Raw genomic sequence first — 18824 nt, 5'->3', positions numbered from 1 at the left:
TCGAAAGCAGCAGTTAGATCCAGGAGTACCAAGACTGTGAGCTTGTGGTTATCCAAGTTGCACCTGATATCGTTCAAAATCTTTAAAAGGGCTGTCTCGGTACTGTGGTTCATCCTAAAACCAGACTGATGCCTCTCTAAAATGTTATTTTTGTTTGAAAAGTCATTTACTTGGTTAAAAACTAGTTTTTCTAAAATTTTACTTCAAAAAGGTAAGTTGGATACAGGTTGGTAGTTATTAAGAATGTTGGGGTCTAAATTGCTCTTCTTCCGAAGGGGCTTCATCACCGCTGTTTTAAAGGAGGCGGGGAAGACACCCGTCCGAAGAGCAATTCACCATGTATAACAGCTGTTCCTCAAAGAATCCATAGAGTGTTTTAAAAAACGGTGTGGGAATTGGATCTAAAAGGCAGGTTGTGGGGTTTACCTGGGAGAAAACTCGACCAAGTGTCCTTGCATCAACCAGGGCAAAACTCTCCAGTGTTTCCTCAGGTAGAACCTGTGATCCAGACGTGTTGGTAGTTAAAACCGGTTGGGATAAAAGACTGGATTTGATGTTATCAATTTTGTACCTGAAGTGGTCTGCAAAGTCCTCGCACAGGGTATTTGTTATTGTCTTATGAGATCTGAAAAATGAATGAAGTTTAGCAAGGCGGTGATAGTGGCTAAACGACTGTACTCTGAGAAGCTCCAACACCAGTTCTCAGCTAACGACTCTGCGTCTGTCTGGAAAGGGCTCAGACAGATCACTAACTACAAGCCTAAAGCCCCCCACTCCATCAACGATCGACGCCTAGCCAACGACCTGAACGAGTTCTACTGCCGCTTTGAAAGACAAAGGGACAGTCCAGCAACCATCCCCCTCGACCCATCCCAACAGCTCCAGCTCCAGTCACCTCCACCAAGGCCCACCTTAAAGGCCCTCCCCTCCCCCTCCCCACCCACCTCAGTGACGACTCTTTCCATCCATGAGAGGGACGTCAACAAACTCTTCAGGAGACAGAATCCCCGGAAGGCAGCTGGACCGGATTCTGTTTCCCCGTCCGCCTTGAAGCACTGCGCTGATCAGCTGTCTCCAGTGTTCACAGACATTTTTAACACCTCACTGGAGACATGCCACGTGCCTGCCTGCTTCAAGTCCTCAACCATCATCCCTGTTCCCAAAAAGCCAAGGACCACAGGACTTAATGACTTCAGACCCGTTGCCCTGACCTCTGTGGTCATGAAGTCTTTTGAGCGCCTTGTGCTCTCACACCTCAAAAACATCACTGACTCTCTCCTAGACCCCCTGCAGTTTGCCTACAGAGCCAACAGGTCTGTAGACGATGCAGTCAACTTGGCCCTCCACTTCATCCTCCAGCACCTGGACTCCGCAGGAACCTACGCTAGGATCCTGTTTATGGATTTCAGCTCTGCCTTCAACACCATCATCCCAACTCTGCTTCAGGAGAAGCTCTCCCAGCTGAGCGTGCCTGACTCCACCAGCAGGTGGATTACAGACTTCCTGTCTGACAGGAAACAGTGCGTGAAGCTGGGGAAACACGTCTCCGACGCTAAGACCATCAGCACCGGATCCCCCCAGGGCTGCGTCCTTTCTCCTCTGCTCTTCTCCCTGTACACAAACAGCTGCACCTCCAGTCACCAGTCTGTCAAGCTCCTGAAGTTTGCGGACGACACCACCCCCATCGGACTCATCTCTGATGGCGACGAGTCCGCCTACAGGTGGGAGGTTGACCATCTGGTGACTTGGTGCAACCAGAACAACCTGGAGCTCAACGCTCTAAAAACAGTGGAGATGGTTGTGGACAACAGGAAGAACTCAGCCTCACCTGTCCCCATCACCCTCTGTGACTCTACTATTGACACTGTGGAGTCTTTCCGCTTCCTGGGAACAATCATCTCCCAGGACCTCAAGTGGGAGCCGAACATCAGCTCCCTCATCAGGAAAGCACAGCAGAGGATGTATTTCCTACGGCAGCTGAAGAAATTCAGCCTGCCAAAGACAATGATGGTGTACTTCTACACAGCCATCATTAAGTCCATCCTCACCTCCTCCATCACCATCTGGTACGCTGCTGCCACCGCCAAGGACAAGGGCAGACTGCAGCGTGTCATTCGTTCTGCAGAGAAGGTGATTGGCTGCAATCTTCCATCTCTCCAGGACCTGTACACCTCCAGGACCCTGAGGCGTGCAGAAATGATTGTGGCCGATCCCTCTCACCCCGGACACAAACACTTTGAGACGCTCCCCTCTGGCAGAAGGCTGCGGTCCATCAGGACCAAAACCTCACGCCACAAGAACAGTTTTTTCCCATCTGCTGTCAGCCTTATCAACAAGGCCCGGAACCCCCCCTGACACTCTTCAGACTCCACCTCTGCCTCATCCTGCCACATTGACACACACAACTCTATGCGTTACATTAACGCTCAGTTTGGACTTTTTTCGGAATTAAAAAAAACAGACTGTGTTTCCGAAAAAAAAAAAAAAAAAACAGACTTGTGTATATATATTTATATTGTTATATTTTGTACTTTTATTTTTAGTAGATGTGTCTGCACCAACTTTACCACAATAAATTCCTCGTATGTGTAAAATCATACCTGGCAATAAAGCAATTTCTGATTTCTGATTTCTGATTTCTTCAGGACCTCAGACTGCTGGTTTTTCACGTTGTTGATGCCGAGGACCAGTGTGGAGGCCAAGCTGTGCTGCACACACAGCTGAAGAGCAGCGGATGCAACCTCCGTGATGTGGGCTCCAGGGTGGCAGAAGGTCCAGCTGCCAAGCACTGCCATGTACATGACCATGGAGGTCCCCACCACCAGCACCGAGAGGGGAGTGCGCTGCATCACTGGCTCCCTGGAGGTGCGGCGGAGGCGAGATGGAGCCTGCTGGGGTCGCGACGTGGTTGCTCCGGGCCGAGCTGGGGGGGGGGGGGACCATGCTGGACTGGCAGATCGCACTTCCTGGACTGGTGAGAACCACGGACAGCTGGGTGGACAGGTCCTGGCGGCGAGCTGGACGAGGCACCGACGGGAGGGAAATCCTGCAGGCTCAAGATGTCAAACCTGTTGTCCAGTGGCAGCTCCGGAGGTGGTGGAGGAGGAGATGGCCAAGCTCCAGCGCCCCGATGCACCACCGACCAGGGTTCCCTTGGCCTGAGTGGAGTTGAGCTTACTGGACCCTCCACCCCATCCTCCCCGGTGAAGCAGTGCGACTCCGCAGGGAGAAGGCAGGAAGTGGAAGGTGCTGATGCCTTAGGCTTGGCTCCCTGTCGGTGCCAGCGGGACTTGAAGTCCCAGCGGGACTTCAAGCCTCTTTTTGAGCTCTTCATAAATTAGGTTCTTTTCCCTCAAATCCCCCAAAAGACTCTCTACTGTGGTCTTTGCCCTCTTTTCTCTGGCCATGGCGTTCTTCTTCTCTCGCTCCAGACTTTCCACTCTTGCTAGGGCTTCATTGAGTCTGGTCTTAAGAGCGGTAGGAGAAGCAGGCAAAGCATAACCATGATCCTAAAGAGAGGGATGAACACGGTTTGAGTGATGTTTCACTTCACACACATCACTTTGACACCACTAGTGTATGGCCCACATTCTTTCTTACAGTCATCACCTGTCAAAGCCACTGCCAGCACCGTGTGTGTGTGTGTGTGTGTGTGTGTGTGTGTGTGTGTGTGTGTGTGTGTCAGGAATGCATGTTCAACATGTCTTCAATTGCATGTGAATGGGTTTATGTGTGAGTGTGTTTAATATGAGTGGCAGCAAACAAGTGAGATTTTAATATGTCCAGGACCATTATGATATGATGTTTACAGCAGAAATACTCACATCATTAGGCTGAGGTTGTGGGTGTGAGGTTCCAGTTTCTGGATCATCCTGAGAGGCCACAGACAGGCTCTCTTCAGCTCTACTGGAGGTAGATGTAGTCCTGCCCTTTTCCGACTAAAATGAAAAAGAATATACAGGGGTAAGTATCTCACCCTGCCCTGTGATTGATAATAGAATATTTACATTTATGAATGCTAATAGCCTTAAGATGATACACCTACTCTTTGGAGGTGAACTGGGAAGCTGAAGATGGATGGAATAACACCATCTCTGAGTCGGACAATCTGACCTGTCCCATCAAAATCGCACTGCTTAAAATGTTCACAGTAAAGCACTGAGGAATCACTTGCATTGAATCCTTCCCTCCTCAAAGCCACTTCCCACTTCTTCCTTACATCTGTGTCATTGGGAAACCTTCAAAATGAATATGGGAGACTTGGGAGAATCTACACAAAAACATTTTACAAAGGAGGTGAAGCTTATTGTCTCCCTTCAAATTTCTTACAACCTTTCTTCAACAAAACTCCTATTTTGATGCATGATGCTGTGTAAAATTCACTGATCAATGTTATACCAGTAATATTTGTTTTATTTCTACAATAGCATTCTTGTGTCAGTTGTAATCTAAGTCAGTGTTACAGAGTATGACATAAAGTCTCAGTTCATAGACGGGTGAACACCAGCACTAAACATAGCCTAGCTAGCTGGCTACAATTTTGCTGGTGGGCATAAATACAGTACAGTAATATTCGATTCACAAAATACAACCAATATGTTCAATCTTACATGTGAAAAGTAATCGCCCATGCCCTGTTTTCGACAGTCCGCCGATTTGAACAGGAATATGCTGCGCAGTGCCCTGGTATCTTGTTTCTTCTGCTGCTCAGGAGTACGATGAAGATGATCCAAGATGGGCCGCATTTCTTGCGCCCCAGCATCCAATGCGGCGTTTACTCTTTATATGTCTATGGTGGCTGGCATGTCTCATGACCAGTCCTTCGCGCACATAGAGAATCATTGTCTGTAGTAGATCTGTCCTATTTTGTGGTAGCCAGACTCGAATGGAACTAGTTTAGACGTTGACTGATTTTTGCACACATGAGAGATACTGATTGTTAGCCTCACTAGGTTGCTAGGGTGCTATTTCATTTTGTATTTTGATTCTCGTTTCTACACCTTTTACCGCTATAATCAGCTGACAACTAGATGTCTTGCCACTAGTGATGTGTCGGTCGTGAACGTAACGGCACTTAGAGCCGGCTCTTTGAAGTGAATGATCGGACCCGGTTCCTGCCTGGGAGCCGGAGCGGGAGCCGCTTTAGGGTTTCTATTTGTTTTTTTCTCCATTTTTTTTCCATTCAAGCAGCACGTGATTGGTCAATTACATGATGTGTGGTGGCTTCTGTGTGTATGCACTGAGCAGGAGGGGGAGGGGCGGGGGTTACAGACACAGCACGCGCGCACACACACACACACACACACACACACAGCCATGACAGAGACAAAACGCTGGAAAGCTGAGAAAATGAGTGACAGCAGGAAATGCAGTAAAATTTGATATAAAGTGTTTTGTGCATTACTAATTAATTTTGCACAGAATTTTACATCATTTTGAGAATAAATTAATTTAAGCAACAAAAAATCTGAGGAGCCACTTCGGAGCCGAAAGAGCCGGCTCTTTCAAGAGAGCCAAGCCGTGAAAACCGGCTCTCTTAGGAGAGCCGGAATTCCCATCACTACTTGCCACGACTGCTTGATGACGCTTGCTGGTATTTTCTTTCTTCGTGTATCGGTATGTATGACCACTGCTTGACTCTGCACCATGGACTCTAATGGATTTCGAAACGGGTTTAGTTCCTCTCGTTTTAATTGTATGTGTGAGTTAAAGTGTGGCCTACACTCCCATTACTCTTGAGTTACTTGTTCAGATCTATTTAGATATTTTCCTTAGTCTATTTAGATTTATTCAGTTATGTTATTTTGTTTATTTAGATATATTTAGTTGTGCTTAATTTACCTTGATTTTGACTGTCTCCTTGGTTTCCTTTGTTAACTGAGTTAATTTGAGGGGGTTTTGTTCTTTAGTATTGTTTATAAGTTCTAATCTAAAAGAGTTATTAACCTGCCCATTAGTTAGGCTATATATTTTGTTTGATTTTGTTTCTTTGTCTTTTATTCTTGCAACCCCACTAATTTGTTTTCCTCTTTTCAGCTGCTGGAGACCGGTGGTGGTGGCGGTGCCTGTGACTGGTGGTGGTGTCCTCCTGTTTTGTGTGCTGTACTCCCCTGAGACTTGGGTTACTTCAATATCCGTCACGTGTGTTTCTCTTTTTTCTCATATTTTGTTTTGCTCACTCCCCCTTCACTAGCATTTGTCCATCCAGAAGGCTCAGCTCCTGATTAGGTCCTCCTTTCCCCTTCCTGTATGAATGGCTCTGATAACTTTTACAATTTATATTTAATAAAGGTGACTTTTTAAAACTTGGAACCACGTCTGTGCCCCTGAGTAAAACTAACCTGTGTGTAAATAATTCCCTTGGTGAAATTCCCAAGGTGGTGTTGTCGTGCAACTGTTTAGATTATTGAAGTGTGTACAGACATACATATAGTATTGTAATCAAATATCTCATCCTACCTGTTAAAATTTTCTCTGCTGTGATTTAGGACTGTAGATCTTGGATCTGTAGAACTGTGAAAAGCTAAATTAAGTATGCCATCACTTAATCAGTAATGAGTTTTCTTTAATGCACTATTGCGTTAGCTTTTGTACTTTGTACTGTGTATTGTAAGATAAGATTGGACTTTATCGATCCCACACCGGGAAAATTTTGTCGTTACAGCCAGCAAGTTACAAAAAGCAAGCACAATAGCATGAAGAGGTCAAAATAAAAATCTAGAAGTATACAATATACAGAATAAAAAAAACCCGACTATGTATATGTATATTTGTACAGATTATTAAAAATAGTTAATGCCAAAGAATCATACTGCCATAAAAGTACTGTTGCTCGTAGCCTTATGAGAAAACTAACTACTGACATGACATGTGTTGCACTTGGGAAATACTAGCTCTATGTATATGTACAATATATACAGTTTATAAAAATACAGTTGCCAATAAGGATAATAAATAATTTTATTGCACAGTTGAGAGAGATATACAACTTAGAAATTTCAAAATTGCATCAGGTGAAATGGATAAATGTGAGCAGATATTAGCATTATAGCATATATTCATATATATATTTCTTCCAAATTGGATGCGGCAGTCGGTTACTGAAGGAGCTGCTTAAGCCACCTACTGTCTCATGCAGGGGGGTTGTCCATGATCAGTGTCAGCTTGGCTAACATCCTCCTCTCACCCACCTCCTTGATGGTGTCCAGAGGGCAGTCCAGGACAGAGCCAGCTCCCCTGACCAGTTTGTTTAGTCTTTTCCTGTCCCCCTCAGAGCTTCCACAACCACGGCAGACCACTGCATAGAAAACTGCAGATGCCACCACATGGTCATACAATGTTTTTAACAGTGCCCTACATACTCCAAAGGACCTCAGTCTACATACATGTCGTAACATGTATGTAGACTGGTATTATTTGCTTTTTTTGTTATAATTTTGTCAAAAGGTGGTATGTTGTCATTCAGGTCTTGAGTCGAATATGTTTAGAAACTTTATTCTGAAAATTAAACCGGAACGTGTTATAATGTACTTCCTGTCAGAGGTGTCAAAGTGGACTCTCTACAAACTTGGTATTTCGCCCGGGTATCGTGCCTTACGTCCTCTGTCAAACGGATTACTGCGTAACTGCTGCGCTCTCTCGTCGGCGCACATTGCGTACGCTAATAAAACCGTAACATCAATATACATTAAACGTCCGGGAGACCTCAGGCCTAATTGTAACTTCAAAGAAATCAGTTTTTAAAAGTAGGGGCCTACCTTATTTGTACAAAACTAACATAATTCATCTTTCATCGTGGAGCACGGCTGAAGCGGTAACGTACCTCCCTGAAAGCATACACGGCTACATCCTGAAAAACACGCCCATCCGTGTGAAGTACCATTTTTTTTAGTAGGTCAGGCCTGCCGAAAAGATACACAGGCGAGCGCGTAGCTCATGTCAACCAAGAGATGACGGAATCTCCAGACGCCCGCAGTCTACTCTCTGCTTCATCCCAGCTCAACCTGATGGACGTGGACGCGGTGAGAGACTTAATACTTATTCTAATGTAACTGCAATTGACAAACTCGAAAATTACATATGTACTGTGACTCCGCAGCAGTGTTGTTCTTCCGGTATTGATACACTGTGAGAAGTGGTACTGCACAGCAGCTACTCTAATTCTGGTCTTACACCCTACGTCCCCCTGAGTCCATAGGTAAAACACGTTTTTGTAATAACGAACTCAGCATTATCTCCTGACAGGTCCCAAATTAGTCCCCGAGGCGCATGTCTGATTCTCCCGAAGCTGGTCACTGTAAGGAAGACAGCTTCGAATTGGAGAGTGAAGTAGTATGTTAAGGCTGGGTTCTGTGACTGTATCAACGCATTTTTTTTTTTTTTTTTTTTTTTTTAATTTCTTATTGCATGTTAACTTCGACTGTCCTGAAGGCTGAACGTCACCACGTGATACGTACCATGCAGCTCACAGCGCATAAAAGTGTATCGAAACATTTTTAAACAAGAAATGAGACACCAGCTGTGTCTCAGACTTCGAGTTAAAAATGTGTTCTCTTCCAGTAATTTTCAGAAAAATGACACTAAATAGTGCTAATTCACGTCCGTGGTGTCCCGGCGTCGTCCGTTTCACGTTATGAATTACCCATAATTACGCGGGCAGGGCCGGGTGTTTTTGAGGAAGTCTGTTCCCCGTGGGATAATGTTCCCCTCCCGTTAGAATTGTGTTTCCTGTAGTGTCACACACCAACTGGTGCAGGTTAAAGTGGAAACACTCTGACACATCAGCGGCACTGTACGCGCGATCTCATACAGCAGTGTTGGTGTTGTCCCTGCAGCATCATAATTATGGTTCTCCAGGAGCATCATTACAACCGATCAGTCACGCTGATTTGATGCCAAAGTTTTGCTACATGGGGAGGAAGAACAGTAAAATATGCTGATGGGAGATGGCAACCTTACGAACATATGGTTAACATTGTGAAAGGGTGTACTTGAACCTGAACCCAGCCAAGTAGTTTTTTTGCCCAAGCATAACAAAGTACAAAAGCAGACAAATTCAAGACTGGCCAAAGGGCAGACATGTGGGATGCAGTTAACTGATTTACATTTGACAGTGTCTGTTGAAATTGTTCTACTTCTCCTTCTGTCATGCAGGTATGCATGTCATGCTGAGTGCTTATTTTCCTGGGCTGTAAAACAGTGAAACAAAAAAGAAAAAGCAGCAAAAGCAAAAGGGTTCAACATCACATATGCTGGTTATTCTAAAAAAAAAAGGTAAAAACCTTATTAAGATAGAGACTTTGGACCGTGACTGCTTTCCCCATTAGTCTAGATTAGTCTAGTCTAGATTTAAGCTATTGATCTTGGCTAAGGCAACCAGTGACTTTCAGTTCAGCAATACCATTATAATATACTTCTCGTTTAAAGGGTAAATGATAAAAAAGTGAAACAGTACAGTGTTTCCCCTAGAATTTTTTTCAGGCCCAGTGGTACTCTCCAAAAAAACCCTAAACAGACGAGACGTGTGGGATGGTGTATTGGTGCAGTTGGATTAAGTCAGGTGGCACAGCAAGCAGTCTGCAATTCTGCAATTATTATATTTGCATTCAATTTTTTGTTCACCCAGACTGTATTCAAGATCACAAGGAGAGGGTGACTTAATAAGGTGCATTTATTGCATACAAATGGAACATGCTTGATTACACATTGGCACTTCAACCACACAGTGTGCACTGTTCTGTGCTGCACTTGATTTTTCTTGGTTTAGAGAAGAATTTCACCAAGGCATTGTGGTAGGGGAATTATGCCATGGGGGATCATTGATGGAAATTCTCATGCAGGCCCCCAAGTGCTCCCCCTGCAGCCTGTTCCTGAGGTCTGTTTTCACCTACCAAAAATCCAGAAAGTTTATTTAGTAAATTGTTACATTTAAGGATCATTTATAGTTTGTGTGTGTGAGATGTGTGTACCCTGTTCATGGTTGAGAAATTCTGCTCACAGTTCACACTGCCCACAGGAACAGTGAGTGCAATGGCTCCGAACTTGCTTGGTAGCTTGATACAGCTGACCAAGCTCACCATACTCTGATGCCACCTCACTCATGACAGCCAATTGAGGCTTGTCCTGCAAATAGATTAAGCGGAAGACAAGGCACATGAATAAGATACTTGATAATGGACAAGGCTTGCTGTGTAAAATGTCTCTCACCTTTAGTACACCAGTCAGAAGGTGTTATTTAAATGAATTCCATTCCTCTAAAAGTGCCTCCTCATCCATGAGAGGGAACTTGGCAGCAAGGGGCTTAAGGTGACTTACAGGAACATCTTGGTCTGGGTTCTTGGCTGCTTGTGGACCCAGGACACTGAATGCCCCCAGGATGTGCAGTTGTTGGAACCGTTTATTCAGTTCAGCTGTTAGGTGCTCTAGATATGGCTCCATCACCTTGTTAAAGAAAAACATATGATGTCTGGATCATCTTGATAATTGATCATTTACAAATACTAAATTTGTATTTGCAGCTTTCTTTTGGCAGTAATGACAAATACTAAGTTAACATTCCAAATACTTGTAAATACTTGAGTGCGAAATCGTTCCCAGAATACATCCAGTATTTCAGAATGAGGATTTCTGGACTGCTGGCCTCTCCTCCCCCCTCTCCTCTTCAGCTTGAATATTCAGCAATCCGAGCCCATTGGGATTGTGAAGGTCGTGATGTAGTGCAGACAGGGCTGAGCCAGTAGGCTGATGGTCACCTGCCTCTTTAATCTTACAAAGTGTCTGAATTGTGACTGGCACCTGAGGGAAAAAAAACGGTGGAATTTAGGATGCAATGTGACAACCACACACCTAAATCTTGTCCATAAATCATTTTTTTGTTTAAGAGAAGAATGGGGAATAATTTTACTTGGTCTTTCACAGCGAGGAAATTAAAATCCTCCCTCTGGAAAACTTTCGACAACCTTGCCAGATGAGGCAGCGCATCAGCCTGGAGGTACAGAGCAGCCACAAACTGGTATGTGGCACAAAAGGAGTAAAGTCCTTTTGCCACAGGACACTTGTTGTGCTCCACCTCCTCTGCCAGGGCTGTAAGCACTGCGTGGAGATTCCTCTTTAGATTGGCTACTGCCTGGTGCTGAGAAAGCCAGCAGGTGTCTTTCACCTCCTAGAAATTGTTGTGGAGAAATAATTTGTCGACCATTAATTGACCATTCGATGGGACCTGTAGTTGGTTGATTTTCCGACCTTTGAAAAAATACACACTAACAGTTACTATCAGACGTGAATTTTAATGAAGGATGACAGAGTTGCGTTAGATGTAAATGAGCATGATGTGTTACCTTAAGTTTTGCAAAATAATCACAACCCAGGAGCTCAGCAAGCTCAAGTAGAGCTGGGTAGTTGGTGTGGTGGGCAATCTCATGCTTCACCAGCCAGTAAAGACATTTGAAACCACCCATCACAGCCTCATGTTCAACCCTCAACAAACTAAAAACTAGCCTATTGTCTGTGTTATTTTCATCATTATTGCTTACCAAAAAAAGAAGCTCAATTAGAACAAAAATATAAGCTAAACAACAAATTGGAAACTTATCATGGGGAGTGTGGTACAACCAAGGGCTGTATTTATGATTATTAAGCCATTTGGGATCCCAGCCAGATGTTTGGTGTTTAGCTGTATTTTTTTTGACTGGGTTACCAGTTGGACTGGGCCCGCGGTCACCTGTCGGACAGGGGTTGGCAATCGGAGCGGGGTCACCCATCGGATCGGGGCCGGCAGCCAGACCGGGATCACCCGTCAGACAGGTGTCAGCGGCAACAATGATTCTCGAGCAGCCCCCCTCTCCACTGCAATGTGCCCCCCTTTCTTCTGTCTCACCTGCACCTGTCATTTTTTTTAGAGTTGCCTCTGTTACTCTCCCTTCATCTGTTTTCCTTTGCTCCAAAGTCTGGCAGAAAAACTTCTTTATATTAAGTTGTCTGTCGCCCGCAATATTTTTTCTTTTCTTCAGCGGCACCATAGTTGGCTAGCTACAAACTTTAAACATCCCATAAATTATGCCTGCGCTCTCAGCAGCAGTACTCGCATCGTTACTGGGTAACGAAGCAGGTTGACTCACATTGTGCTGCACTGAGGCGCTCCTAAATGTAAATGATTATTGATTTATGAATGAATGGATAGGTGGCTTATTTTTTTTTTATTGGTTTTTTTTTTGGCCTGGCGGGGGGTCTCCTTGGCCTGGCGGCCCACCAGGCCTGTACAGTGGTAGGGGAAACACTGCAGTAATAATTATAGTCCTGGAGATGCATATGTCTTTTGGCTGACCAGACACACTGTTGGACATTTTGGCATGCTTGTGTTAAATAATGCAGACATTGTGTCAACTACTTCAGACCACAGCTGTGTTACAGATTAAGAGTCAGGGTGCCCATTATACCCCACCCATGCCAGCAGGATTCTGACAATGAATGGTCCATTTTTTTCAGTCTTTGAGGAGTGATAGTCTGACCAAGGTCTCCTGTTGTGTGATTGTGTACTTTCAACAGTTGGAAACACCTGCTACACTTTTTAAATCTGGTATTCTTCTGTGGTAAAGTGTACACCCATGTCTCTTTCCCATTCAGCTTTAATACCAACAGTGCTATCTGGACTAGTGTTATTTAAAAACTTATAAAGCACTCAGACCATATCTCTCCCAGTGGCCATTGATCTTAATTTGTTCTCAAGGAACATTTTGGGTTCTGCTGTGTTGGAAGTTTTACAGAAATGCTACGTGTCCAACCTAGTAAGATTGCCATTGTGACTTAAATGTGACCTATATGTGTAAGTGACTCGGCAGTTTATTCAGCCATAAGACCCATGTATCAATTGCCATCAAATTAAAATATAGGTGTGCCTGTCTGAAAAGTAAAAATTGTTATTATTAATTAATTAATTTTTTCAATACAGTTTTAGAAACTGTTACTAGCCTCTCTGAAATCTTTATATCATCTTTTTGTAATTTTGGAAGTGGGAAAAATAAAGAGAGCCTTGCTGTTATTATTATTAGAGCCTTCTGATTTATATAACCTGGAATAAAACAGCAAAGGCTTGATTTATTTGTCTTTGTTCAAAGACAGTGACCCATCATTGTATATGACAGAGATGGCATGTTTTCTTTCTGTTTCAGTTCTCCCAGCTTTATCACCTTTTTAAAAATGTGACATGGCTGACACAAAGCAAAATGTGGTCTCCTCATGGAGTATCACTTGTGTTTCTGAGCTAGTCATCAGCAATTTGTTTCTAAGTTCTAAATTGTTTCCAAGATTCCATTTCTTCTTCTTTTTTTTGCCGTTGCACAACTTATGATCCTGACTTCACATATTACTTTATAGGCTGGCTGTTTGAACAGCAGGGGCAGTATTCAGATTGTTTAAAATAGATTCTGCTGTTTTTATGTCTGACCATGGGCACGTATACCAGTATATCATTGCATTTCCATTGTAAATGGTAAACGGATTGCCTTTGTATAGCGCTTTTTTAGTCTGAAGACCGCTCAAAGTGCTTTTACAACTCATATGGCACCTAAGCCACATGCTCATTATGAGCACTATCCACTCACACACTGATGTCACAGCATCGGGGCAGTTTTGGGGTTCAGTATCTTGTGCGCTTTGTATCTTGTGGACTGCCGAGGCCAGGGATCCAATCTCCAGGCTTCTGATAGGTGGACGACCGCTCTACCTCCTGAGCCACAGCTGAACTCTAATGTATTCACTGAGTCATCATTAGAGTTCTAACCTCAAATTGCAGATTCTGATACCTAAATTTGGATATCTGCCCAAACAGTATTGATCTGATACCATTGTTAAATTAATAAACTGTATGCCTCACTCTGTGAAAGAGACTGGGATGTTTCTGTTATGTGTAAGGCAACATCAGGCTTGACTTAAACATAGCTTTCCTAACTTTGTAAAAGACAATGTAACAAATGAATAGCTGCAAATTTAAGGAATTGTTATTTATTATAGAAATAGTTATAATCATGCACTTATGTTTGATATGTTTATTCAGGTTTTAAACAATACAAAGTATATACACAACAATATACGCCATTAGAGAAAGAGTAGGGTGAAAAGAAAAACATGAAAACAAAAAAAACAGAAACACCCCACACACAACTGAACACCCCTTTCCCCACTGTCACAAAAAGAGAAATAAGACATGAATATTTACACACAGACCCTCAATAAATCATCCATAACACCATGGCAAGACTCCTACACCACTGTTGATGTCTGATCAAAGAAATCCAAGAAAGGCCCCCACACCCGATGGAACTCTCCTTCAGAGCCCCTCATCTTACACCTAATTTTTTCAAGTTTCAAATGAAACAGTGTGTCCCTGATCCAGTGTGACAGCATGGGTGGGGCAGCATCCCTCCACTTCAGCAAGATTAAGCGGCGCGCTAACAGCGTTCAGAAAGCAATGACCTTCCGGCCCCCAGCAGGTAACCCTGTTCCCTCGATGGTGATCCCAAAAAGCAGCAAGAGCGGATTTAAGGTTATTTTAACCCTAAGTATATTAGAAAGTGCTTCACAGATACCTTCCCAATATTGCTGTATCTTGGGACAGAGCAAGAACATGTGGATTAGAGTGGCCTCCCCCATCTTACATCTATCGCACATCCGGTCAACTTGAGAATAAATTCTTGGCAATTTGGATTTAGAGAGATGAGCTCGATGTACCACTTTAAACTGAATAAGAGAGTGTCTTGCACACATTGAAGATGAATGAATTTTCCTTAAAATATTAGACCAGTCCGTTCCACTGATACTAATCTGTAGATCCTGCTCCCAAGCCTCTTTAATAGCAGACATGGATGGAGAATATAAGTGAGAGAACAAACTTAACATTCTAGAAATGGCCTTTTTCGTAGTTGGATTAAAGGACATCACCTCATCAATTACAGTAGTGGGAGGTCTGTCTGGGAACCCTGGGACTAGGCCTGAAACAAAATCCCGTACCTGAAAGTATCTGAAAAAATTAGGAGGTAAACCATATGTAGCAGACAACTGTTCAAAAGAAGCAAACTTATTCCCTATAAAGAGGTCGCTAAAACCTTTCAGTCCCTGTCTTTGCCACACCTGAAATGTGGCGTCCTGCATTGAAGGAGGGAAAAGGGTGTTCGCTGCTATTGGACTCAACAGGCTCGTGTCCTGAAAATCAAAATACTTCCTGAATTGCATGTAAATTTTAACGGAATCACGAACTACCGGATTATGAAGTGGAAACTTTTGAGATAGCGGAACTGACGTACCAATTACAGCTGGTAGGGACAAAGAGTTGCACGCTTCTCCATCTCCCTCCACATTGGTCCCCCATCATCAGAACCATAATGCACCCAAAAAGACAAGCAGCACAGACTAGCGGCCCAGTAATAGTAACGAAAATTCCCCAAATTTAGTAAGAACTTCAAGAGTGCGAGCAATAGTTGTCTCGGCCTCGGACACGAACAACAGGAGATCGTCCGCATAAAGAGATAATTTATGTTCTGTGCCATATCTTGTAATGCCATGAATTACTATTGTTTCTTATAGCTATGACTAGAGGCTCGATAGCCAACACAAAAAGAAGGGGGCTGAGAGGGCAGCCCTGACGTGTACCTCGGTATAGCCTGAACGGTTTGGAATAATTATTATTTGTTAGTACCATTGCTGAGGGACAGGCACACAGTATCTTAATCCATGCTATGAATGTTTTACCAAAGCCGAATCTGTGCAGAGTTTCAAACAGGTATCCCCACGCCACCCTATCAAACGCCTTCTCTGCATCCATGGAGAGAAGACACTCGGAGGCAGCCTGACAAGGAGTATACAAGACATTCAATTAGGGCTGGGCGATATGGCTGAAAACTGTATTACGATATAAGTGTTTTATATCGGTCGATATCGATAATTATTGATATTTTTAATGACAAATTTAATATAAGGACCAGGAGAAAAATACATTAAATTTAAACATTTTTATTTTAAATTTAACCTTCCTTTGATTATAATCCCCTCAGCTATCAAGGCAGAAAGGAAAGGAAATGTCAACACAAACATGGAAAACACTCAAATAATAAATGTAAATAAAAGTGTAAAAATGTAAACATAAAGAAACCTGAGAACTTTTTTTCTGCAGGTTTAGTGTCAGGAAGTTCACAAGCCGATTCACCTTCTGGTGAATAAAATGTTTTCAAATATGTGCAGCGTTTTGTAAACAAAGCAGAAACTGAGGTAGACTTGACATCTGTAAAAAAACCAAACATGATAGACAGTAGCAGTGATTGAACTATAAAACCAGCCTAGACATATGAATAACTTTAGTAACTCTTCTTACTCTAGACATACGTGAACTATTCAATTATATTTTTATTGCAAGTGTGCTTAAAAAAAAAAAAAAAGTGTAAGAGATTTTTATAAGCCGTCTTTGTCTTGTCTTTGTGCCTCTTAGATGATTTGTCATGAGGCATTGAATCAAAGCACCTCTGCATGGTGGTCTGCTGCTTGTGTGGCGGTGCTGCAGTATGGATGTTGTTGGACATTGGCAAATACAGCTGCGCTCCGAAGGGTGAGCGCAGCTAAGGTGATAAAACAAGTTTGTGGTATTAAACGGTCTTGGTGGGGACGACGGTCTTGCATACTTTACAGACCACGTTGGTCTGACTACAGTCCGACTTATAAAATCCAAAAAACTGCCATACTGGCGAGCTGACTTTCCCTGTTTTATCGACAATTTCTTCGCTCGTTGCAGTGCTCACTCTCTACTTATCTCACTCCTCGCGAAGAATCAAACACGAGAAAACGCGATGGCGCAACCGAACATAATACTGTTAAATGATTGGTTGTTAGCGTGTTACTCCCAGTTATCAGTGATTACTCCCTACGTTGCTCGGTTACCTGAGAGCGAGTGCCTTTGTTCATGCAACCAACCTTGCTTCACAACTTCTGGTTTCTTCCGACGAAGAAAAAAAAATGATCGAATGTTCTATTGAACAAATTTTTTATTGATATTGATTACGTGTCTATCGCGAGACATATCGTTATCGTTTTTCACCCAGCCCTACATTCAATAGATGTCGAATACCAAAAAAAGAGTGCCTGTCCTTTACAAAACCCGTCTGGTCTGGGGATATAACATGGGGCAAAACCTGTTCTAGACGGCGTGCCAATACTTTGGCCAGAATCTTGTAATCGCAATTTAAGAGTGAAATTGGTCTCTAAGATGAACACTTTAGGGGATTCTTACCTTTCTTGTTGAGTAGCGTTATGCAAGCCTGATTCAATGTATCAGGAAGAGACCCCCTGGTAAAAGAGTCTGCGCATACTGCTGCAAGAATGGGCACCAGCTGTTGAGAAAACGCAGCGTAAAACTCACTCGGCAAGCCATCTAGGCCAGGTGCCTTCCGGGGTTGCAACGATTTAATTGCTGCAATAATCTCTTGCTGCTGTATTGGCACATCCAGTGCAGAAACTTGACCTGAGGACAAAGATGGAAAAGGCAAATCCCCAAAAAAGTCATAAATAAGGGAGGGGTTAAGAGGACCACCAGAGCTATAGAGATCTTTATAATAACGTTGAAATGTATGGTTTATTTCAAGCTGGTCAGTGACTGTCTTTCCATCCTGAGTTGTCAAGCCTTCTATTACTTGTGTAGCTCTGGCGCTTTTAAGCTGCCTTGCAAGAACCTGCCCCGCCCTGTCCCCATGCTCATAAATATTGTTCTGAGTTTTAAGCAGTAAATATCCAATCGAGTGTGATGTAAGCATATCATATTCTGCTGTAAGCTTCAGTCGTTCTTTGCATAGATCAGCAGAGGGGGTTCGCATGTTCCCGTTGTCCAGATCAGCTATCCGGCTTTCCAGTTCGGCCTGCTTCGCCTTAGAGTCTCTTTTTTTTTTGAGCCATAAAAGCTATCACGTGCCCTCTCAAATACGCCTTAAGGGCTTCCCAGACTGTTGAGATGGAAACATTTGATGTCATATTAAGGTCCAGAAACATAGAAATTTGGTCTGACATAAAAGTCAAGAAATTTTCATCCGATAAAAGAAGGGAATTAAATCTCCACAATCGTCTGGGGGCCATAGAGTTAGGTATGTTCAGTTTAAGAAGAAGTGGGGCATGGTCAGAAACCACTATAGGATGATATTCGCTTGACTGAACCTCAGATGTCAAGTTATTATCAATGAAGAAATAATCAATTCTGCTATATGTTTGATGGGGATGTGAAAAAAAAGAATATTGCCTGTCCGTCTGATGTAAAAACCGCCAGACATCTGAAATACCGTAAGTTGAAAGAAACAATTGCACATAAGAGGCCGTTTTAGATGTTGCATATCCAGGCCTAACTGATGACCTATACATCCCAGGATCCAGACATAAATTATAGTCCCCACCCGTAATAAGTAAATGTGAATTCAGACAAGGGAGCTGACCGAAGGCGCGAGAAAAGAAATGGGGATCATCACAGTTTGGGCGTAAATATTCGCCAATGCAACATTAAGGTCATAGAGTTTACCAGTAACTATAACATATCGTCCATTTCGGTCAGCAATAACTGTAGAAGGTGTAAAGGAAATATATTTGTTAATCAATATTGCAACGACTCTTGCCTTACCCTGACAGGTCGAATGAAAAAGCTGCCCCACCCATCCACATTTCAATCAGGCACTATCAGAGTTCTTAAGGTGTGTTTCTTGAATAAATGCTATCCCAGCACCTAAAGTCTTAAAGTGTGCAAGGGCCTTCTTCCTCTTAACAGGATGATTCATACCTTTAACATTCCATGTAACAATGTTACATGA

The 18824-nt window shown here is 43.2% G+C and overlaps 2 protein-coding genes across 3 annotated transcripts in view; one reads left to right on the top strand and one right to left on the bottom strand.

The window, feature by feature from the left end:
* Positions 1-2882: 2882 nt before the first annotated feature.
* Positions 2883-7652, bottom strand: LOC143328267 (THAP domain-containing protein 6-like). Its single transcript, XM_076743335.1, has 4 exons — positions 7564-7652; positions 4046-4238; positions 3825-3938; positions 2883-3509 (listed from the first exon to the last, which is right to left on the bottom strand). The coding sequence occupies exons 1-4, from the start codon at positions 7650-7652 to the stop codon at positions 3258-3260; spliced, it is 648 nt and encodes a 215-aa protein (XP_076599450.1). The 3' UTR covers positions 2883-3257.
* Positions 7596-18824, top strand: part of vps8 (VPS8 subunit of CORVET complex) — a 184283-nt gene continuing 173054 nt past the window's right edge. For both annotated transcript variants that reach the window (XM_076742305.1, XM_076742304.1), the window contains exon 1: positions 7596-8021. In XM_076742305.1, coding sequence (XP_076598420.1) covers positions 7950-8021 — 72 coding nt within the window. In that variant the 5' untranslated portion in view covers positions 7596-7949. The remainder of the gene's footprint in view (positions 8022-18824) is intronic.

This window comes from Chaetodon auriga, chromosome 11 (assembly GCF_051107435.1).
Source record: "Chaetodon auriga isolate fChaAug3 chromosome 11, fChaAug3.hap1, whole genome shotgun sequence".
Lineage (NCBI taxonomy): Eukaryota > Metazoa > Chordata > Actinopteri > Chaetodontiformes > Chaetodontidae > Chaetodon > Chaetodon auriga.
This window is presented reverse-complemented; position numbering and strand designations above follow the sequence as displayed.

Coding starts and splice junctions, on each gene's coding strand:
- LOC143328267 (XM_076743335.1), bottom strand. CDS start 7,652: ATGTGCGCCGACGAGAGAGCGCAGCAGTTACGCAGTAATCCGTTTGAC. Junction 4,239..7,563: donor CCGGGCGAAATACCAAGTTT/GTAGAGAGTCCA, acceptor TTCATTTTGAAG/GTTTCCCAATGACACAGATG. Junction 3,939..4,045: donor TCCCAGTTCACCTCCAAAGA/GTAGGTGTATCA, acceptor TTTTCATTTTAG/TCGGAAAAGGGCAGGACTAC.